Source organism: Prunus avium, chromosome 6 (genome assembly GCF_965620075.1).
Source record: "Prunus avium chromosome 6, drPruAviu1.hap1.1, whole genome shotgun sequence".
NCBI classification, from domain to species: Eukaryota; Viridiplantae; Streptophyta; class Magnoliopsida; order Rosales; family Rosaceae; genus Prunus; species Prunus avium.
This window is the reverse complement of record NC_142289.1, coordinates 9,973,458-9,981,276: the sequence shown is the minus strand read 5'-3', so window position 1 is coordinate 9,981,276 and position 7,819 is coordinate 9,973,458. Positions and strand designations below refer to the sequence as shown.

Here is a 7,819-nt window from a genome sequence, read left to right as displayed (position 1 = left end):
TTTAACCTTCTTTTTTTTATTGGTCAGAACCTGGATATTTCATTGAAGAAACCAGGGCAAAGCGCCAAGGCTCGTGCAAGAAGAACATATACAGAAGTCCAATAGAAAACAAACAAGAGGACAACAGAATAATGCTATATATAGAAAAGAAACAGACTCCAACTAGCTCAGAGGGGAGTTAAACGACACAGCTGCATCAGCAAGAGAAAATGCGTCAAAATTGCTCACAGAGCCACCATAATTTAGGCATCCCTTGTGGACAAGGTAACCCATCCTTGTTCAAAATGGGCATTAGAAAGGACGGGGGCCATTGGAGATATTCCCTTTGAATTTTTCACCATGCCATTGCCCTTGATATAGCTTATTTATATATATTTTATCTGTTTACATGGAATCCATCTTCCCTAAGACAGATTCCTTTTCCATTTGGTTCAAAGACTTTAGAAAACACTTCCACTCAAATTCCCATCACTTGCCTTCGCAGAAAACAAATTTGTGGCAACTTCTGGTGATAAACTAGAACGTACAACAGCTGATAGTTTGCTGAAGAAAAGTCAAACTTCTGGTGTTTTCATAATAGACACTAATGTAACTCGAACAATTCTAATAGCTACTGCACCATAACAGAAGAAGCCCAACTTTCTCATAATCAACAACCAAAAGGAAAAAAAAAGGGGTTTATTTAAGAAGCACAATAGCACTAATCCTATGTTGACTTTTGTAAAAACTGATTATACTTAGCGCATAAAATAAAAGGGCCATCTCAGCATATTTGCTTAACCATGTAAAACAAACAAAGTTGTAAAACTAACTTACAAAACTAACAACCTAGCCGTTGTTTTGTAGGATCCACATTTTCTGGTGAAGTCTCATGTGATACTTCATCAGTTTATACTTTTAATGATTTTAGCTTTTGAGAAAGAGATATTTGGCCCATGTAATTCATCCACGGAGGGAGGATCAATACTCACCTCAACCGAAATGAGAATGAGAAGCATCGACAACAAGTTTCTCCAGGGCCATCCAGAGTGCCCGGGAGGAAGAAGCCCCAACTGTATATGGTACTAAATCTTCAGAGATTCTTGATTTCAGCCAAACCATTACACTTTGATCTCGGTCCATCCATTTTTCAAAAGCTGGATTCACATGATTGGAGATTTTACCATTTTTATCCACCAGAAAAGCAGGTGGACAGATCTCAGTCCCATCAACCAAACCTTGTACACTATATTTCTTGAGAACTGGAAGAAATAGCCATTTCCACTGAGAGAAATTAGTGTGGGTTAGCTTCATCGGAACCATACTGCTAATGTTCTCAACAGTAATCTGTTGGACAGTGATCAGATGTTGAATGGGAATTTCTACTGGAGGTGTTTGTTCATCTGCCACTGAAAAGAAATGGAAGAGAGTTCAAGAAAAACATTTACGCAGAATTTTTGATAACCGATAAAATACAGGAAAGAGTGAGAAAGTTCAAGAATGTGAGCCATATGGCTCCATCTCAGATAACACGCTGAGTTATAGACGGAATTTGATACAAATTGATTTCCATTCACTCAACAATAAGTACATTTCTCTCAATTTATAAATAAATAAATAAAAAGCACAATGAGTACATCAATGATATACACTGAGCCACCTCAGAATATGTGCTTAACCATCTATAACAAATTAGTTGCAATACTAAGTAGCAAAACTACAAAACCTGCCAAGTCATTGATCGTACATTACCCTTCCCATAGCTGTTGATTTGTAAGATACACATAATCACATTAGATTTAATGTGATCCTTTTTCATTACTTCAGAAAATTTTCCAAAGAGTACACTGGTCTTGTTGTCCAAAAGAATCACCGAGTGTGACAGAAGAAAAAGGTAAAAGAGACACATCTTTTTGCAAAGGAGTTGGACTGGTTGAAAACCATATGTTTGGGTTCCAACACTCAAACAAGCTATTCAAGACCGAAAGCATCCGAGCATTGAGTTACCAATACCAGTTCCAATCAAAGAGAATAAAAAAATGTAAAGAGCTGTGCATGAACTTTTATCTATTGTTTCTATCCCAATATATTCCATACCATAATGGGTTTAATGTGAATGTGCTTAAAGCTGTTTACATATGCAATCAAAGCATGAAAATATGTCAAGGACAATGGTAAAAGTATTGCAGAGATGAGGAGATCAAAATGAACAAATAATTTCAAATGCATGAAGAATGTATTGCTGTGCAAAAGCTTACCATTAATGTTGGAGAAGAACGGTAGCAGACTCTCAACATATTCAATCACGTTATCCACAAGGGGAGACCCCTCAAGCCTATACACCTCACTGCAAACCACATCCTTTTCAAATTCGTCTTCTTTCTCTATGTGGTCACAAACCTTGGCTTTTCCCTTTATTGGGTTACAAAACTTGTCTTCCTTTTCATCAAACCATGTCAACTCCGCCTCCATGTTACAACTTTGCATCACAACTGCACCACTTTCCCTAAAGAAGATAGGCCTGGAAGGCCACATCTGCTCTGGGTGACCTGAGACCTTAAGCTTAAAAAGCTTAGTCCAAGATTCACGCACATTATATTCTCTCATGACCCAGACTTCAATATGGTGAAGCTCAGGGTTCCTATTACTCATTAAACAGCGAGGATCGGTCTTCCTATGAGTCGTTACACACAGGCAGCCTTCTAAAAGAACCCCTAGTTGTCCGAACTTGACATTACCTTCATTTAAAATAGGCAATGCCACTTCCCGGAACTCATCCTTGGCCAAATCAAAAGCAAGGATAGCTTGTCTGAATGGCTCAAACAAGCAGTGCTGCCAATGGAGTGCCTCATTTGAAAGAACCCCATTGGACCAATTAGATAACTTGGGGGCTGCAATCCTTTCCCAAGAGTTGGCTCTCAAAGAGAAGACCTTAACAGGGTCCCCGTCCGTTGGATCAATCAAACGAGCTGCCGCAACAACTTTGTAGTCATCAGTGGCCGCCACATAACCAAAACCATAATTATAAACATTTCTAACACTTTTTGATGCAAATCCAGGGTTAGGCAATTTCAGGAAGAACCCAGTTGAGGGGTTCCAGATATAATAGCTTTCATGAAAATCAAGAGCTACACATACCAAGCCATTGCACGAGCCCAGTAGCACCAGACGACTGCCTGATTTCTTGAATGGGCAGGACAGCTCTCTGACCGCAGAATTGTCATCAAACGACGCCGTCTCCTCCAAGTTCAAGGATTGAAGATGAGAGGCGGTGGAGACGAGGAGCCTGGGACGGAGGGTTTGCCCCTTAGACCCTACCTTGAACTGAGATTTGGCGAATTCAGGGTCGGTGACTATGGAACGCCAACGTTTTGAGACGCAGCTGAACCGGATCAGGGATTTGACTGGCAACCTGGAGAGAATATGCACGATGATGTCTTGGGGTAAGTGGTTATTCGACTCTTTCTCCAACTTCTTCTTCTTCGCCATCGGCATTTCAGATTTTGGCGCTGAAAACCTCAATTTGAAGAAGTTGGATGACTGACGATGAAGAGTGTTTAGTATTAAAATTGCTTCAAATCAGATACGGGATATTGCACCAAATCTGAAATAGATGCAAAATTCAAATTGCACAATCCAAAAATCGAATAAAGTCTGTCACAATTAATTTGGCATTTATGGGTTGATTTCCATTTTTGAAAATTTCCTTTTTAAAAAAAATGCATAAAAATGGTAGATAAAATGTTTACTGATTAAGCAAAGGGTGTTTTAGTCCGTTAACAAATAATTATTGAAAAAATGGGTTAAAGGCTTCAATTTTTAGTGAAAAGTCAAAGTCTCTGATTATAGCAAAGCAACCGCCAAAAGTCCAAGTAATTTGGAAATTTCTTAATATTTTCTTTAATAAATGGTATTTTTTGACATTTTGAATTTTTTACCATTCTCTACCTCTGCCTTTATATTGTGTTGAGTTTTTGTGGATTAGCATATCACAATAAACATATAATTTTCAGATGCATGAAAGACGCATTGGCATGCTAAAACTTACCAGAAATGTTGGGCAAGAACGGTAGCAGACTCTCAACATATGCGATCATGTCATCTCCAAAGTCAAGCCCATCGAGCACATATTGACTACTACAAACCGCATCCTTGTCAAACTCGTCTTCATTTTTATCAAAACCATATCAATTCCATATTCTTGGGACTACAATAACGCATGACAACAGTACTACTTTCCCTAAATAAGATAGGCATGGAACCCCGTGGCGGCCTCGCACTGGCAACCCTAAACCTAAAAAGCATAGTCCAAGATTCACACAAAAATCCTTCTAAAAGAGCCCCCACTTTTATGAAACTTATCCTATCTTCTTCAAAATTAGGCAACATTACTTCTCTGAACTCTTCCTTTACCAAATCAAAAGCAATTACAACTTGTGTGTAACCGTGTGGTCCAAGCAATGTGTGTAACCAATGGATCGCCTCATTTGAAAGAGCCCCATGATTAACCTTTTTCCAGGAGTTGGCTCTCAAGGAGAAGACCTCAACATGGTCTCTGTCACTTATGTCATTTGGACCATTCAATTGAGCGGCTACAACAACTTTGTAGTCATTAATGGCTGATACATAACCAAACCCATAGTTGTAAAGCCCTTTAATATCTTTTGACCCAAAATCTGGGTCAGGTAATTTCTACAAGAATCCAGTGGATGGGTTTCAGATGTAAAAGTATTCATGAAAATCAAGAGCTACACATACCAAAGCATTGCACGAGCCCAGTATGTTGACAATACGGTCAGGTTGCTTGAATGGGAAGCTGAGATTTCTGACCAAAGAATTGTCTCCAACTGCATACGACGACAGTTCCAAGTGTACGGATTGGAGTTCAAAGGCAGTGGAGATGAGGAGTCTGGGACTCAATGTTTGTTTCTTAGAAGCTTTTTTGAAGTGGGATTTAGCAAACTGTGGGTCGTACAACAGAGAACGCCAGAGTTTTAAGACACAACTGAATCTGATCAAAGATTTGACTGGCAACTTGGGGAGGGTTTATACTATGATCTCATAAGGTAAGTGGTTCTTCAATAGAAAGTCTAGGGAAAAGTTAGAGAGAGAGGCTCCTCCTTCTCTCTAAGTTTTCTCTCATCTCCACCGCCCTATTCTGAGTAGCTGGTGTCTCTCCCGCCGCCCTTCGGGGCGGCTGCTCCGCCACCTTTGGTGTGGCTACCCTGCCTCCTTTTGTGTGGCTCTTTTCTCTCACTTTCGTTTTGTCCTTTTGAAAGCCCTTCCTATTTTGTATTCTCTGTTGCAGACCCTTAAGTCTTCTACTCCTTCCTCTGATCTTTCTCTCCCTTTGTTCTACAGCCCTCACATCTCCCTCATCTCTCTTTCCCTTCATCCCTCCCCCACTCCGTCGACCTATTTCTCTTTTCCCACAAAATCTAAAATCCAAAAGTCCTCTATCCCTAAGATTTATTTGGTTTGCCACTGGATTGCTGCAGTTGTTCTACTCCATCAACCCATTCTCAGATCTCATACTTGGATCTGCACTTGTGGGTTCTGCAAATCTATGGTCAATCTTGACCACAACTTGATAGATCATTTGAGTATGACGCATGGGGGCTTGCTCTCCCAAATCCACACTCTACAGATCTCCTCTCTTGGCTCCCATGGCCTTTGCTTTTCTTGTGGCGGCGGCGGCATATCTGTGGGTGGTGACGGTGTCTTATTTTATTTAGGGTTAGATATTAGGGTTTTTGCTTCTTGTGGGCTTTTGTTGTGTTGGGCTTGCTATTTTGGCACTTTAGGTTGGGTTTTTATTTTTTTCTGTTTGAGCCTAGGCAGTAGTCTTATGTTAAGAGATGGACCGGCTCCCCTGGGAGGTGTCAATACTCTGATCTCTAACTTGATTACTTGTTCATAGTGTCTGTTTGTGTTTAGTTTGCTTTATTTTGGGCTGTTGGTAGCCTTGTCGTGCTTTGCTCTTTGTTTGTTGTGTCTGGCTGTTGGTAGTCATGTCTCACCTTGATGTACTGTCTGTTGTTTAATGGAAAGTACATTTGACCCAAAAAAAAAAAAAAAAAAGGTAAGTGGTTCTTCAACTTCTTATTTTCCATTGGCAACGATTTTGGGTTGTTAGCAATATATAGAACCCTGAATTTGGAGAAGCTGAGATCAGAAAGCCCCAACACTAGAGACAAGTGATAACTGTTGAGGAGTGTCCTTAGTGTTAATTAAGCATGCAATTAATGAAAAACCATTTGTAGTGAATATGGATGGGCTCGGTTTGGTTAAACGGAACGAGTGGTCGGAACTGTGCACCGAACCCATGATGTTAGATGTACCAGATCTTGAAATTGCCGCCTAACTGTCACTCATGTCAATCAATTTTGTTTTTCGGTGAAAGTGACAACGACGACCAAATCTAGTAAGGATGACAGTGGACGGCGAGATCTAGTAAGGGATAGTGAGATCTAGTGGGGGATGGTGAGATTTGGTTAGAGATGACGAGATCTAGTGAGGGACAACGAGATCTAGCAAGGGATAGTGAGATCTAGCGAAGGACGTCAAGATTTAGCGAGAGACAACAAGATCTAGTGAGGACAAAGAGATCTAAAAAGGGGACGATAAGATTTATTGAGATCGAACAATGGACAGTGAGATCTAGCGAGGAATAACGAGATCTAGTGAGGAACCACTAGTCTAGCAAAGAACGACAAGATATGATCAACAAGATCTAATGAGGAACAATGAGATCTGACGAGATCTAGCAAGGGACAACAAGATCTAGCAAGGGACGCCAATATTTAGCGAGAGACGACGAGATCTAGTGAGGGCAACGAGATCTAGCAACGGATGATAAGATTTATCGAGATCTAACAATAGACAGTGAGATCTAGCGAGGGACCACTAGTCTAGCAAAGGACGAAAAGATATGAACAACAAGATCTATTGAGGGATAACGAGATCTAGCAAGGGACAAACAATATCTAGCGAGAGACCACAAGAGCTAGCGAAGGACCTCAAGATCTAGCATGGGATGACAAGATCTAGTAAGAACGACAAATCTATGACAAGGTGTTGTGAGATTTAATTGATAAGAGAGAAAGAAGAGAAGAATACATTGAGAGAGAGAGAGAGAGAGAGAGAGAGAGAGAGAGAGAGAGAGAAGGTGTAGGGGCTTTTTTCTTTCGGCAGCAAGTGGGCTGGGCTGCTGTAAAGAGCAATCTGATGCAAGTGTCCCCTTTGTGTCTGAGTTCGAAGATTAAGCCTCAAAGATGTCTCGAAAGGGTGATGACGCCTTAGGAAACTCTTTGGTTACCTTCACCAATGAAAACAACAACAAATTACAGATAAATTTTCTAGCTTGGCATGAGAGGCTTGTGGCATGGGAGCAAAGCAATCATGAGTTTAGCATTAAAGAGAGAGAGAGCTATGAGTTCCTATGAGTAACAGGGGTTCTAAGGAAAGGGGAAAGGTATTTTGGAAGGATTTGCTGAAGAAAGAGAGAAAGAGGAAGGAAGGTGGGTGTGTTGAGCAGTTTCCGGCAGCTCGACGAGAGCTCTGTCAAACTTTGGAATAGTCTAACAGGAGCGAAAATGGGAGGAAATGGAGGAATAGGGCACGAAATTGCAGGGTTTTGTAGGTGAGAGAGGAAGCTTGCTCTCCAGATGTGGGTTGGTTTTGATGGGTAGAAGATGGCTCCTTTTATAGCCGCTGGAAGCCTTCCTTTCCCAAGAAACCCTAATGGTTTCTCTCCCATTTTGCTAAGTCTCCCCTCTCCTTTCCCTTCACTTCCTTCGACTCACCCCCATTTGTGAAACCCTTTTCTGTCCAAACACAC

The 7,819-nt window shown here is 40.9% G+C and overlaps 1 protein-coding gene and 1 pseudogene across 1 annotated transcript; both read right to left on the bottom strand.

Moving 5' to 3' along the window:
• Positions 1-621: 621 nt before the first annotated feature.
• Positions 622-3,640, bottom strand: LOC110745918 (F-box protein CPR1). Its single transcript, XM_021946076.2, has 2 exons — positions 2,238-3,640; positions 622-1,388 (listed from the first exon to the last, which is right to left on the bottom strand). The coding sequence occupies exons 1-2, from the start codon at positions 3,472-3,474 to the stop codon at positions 973-975; spliced, it is 1,653 nt and encodes a 550-aa protein (XP_021801768.2). The 5' UTR covers positions 3,475-3,640; the 3' UTR covers positions 622-972.
• A 515-nt stretch (positions 3,641-4,155) lies between these two features.
• Positions 4,156-5,374, bottom strand: LOC148293617 (F-box/kelch-repeat protein At3g06240-like; annotated as a pseudogene).
• Between the last annotated feature and the right edge of the window lie 2,445 nt (positions 5,375-7,819).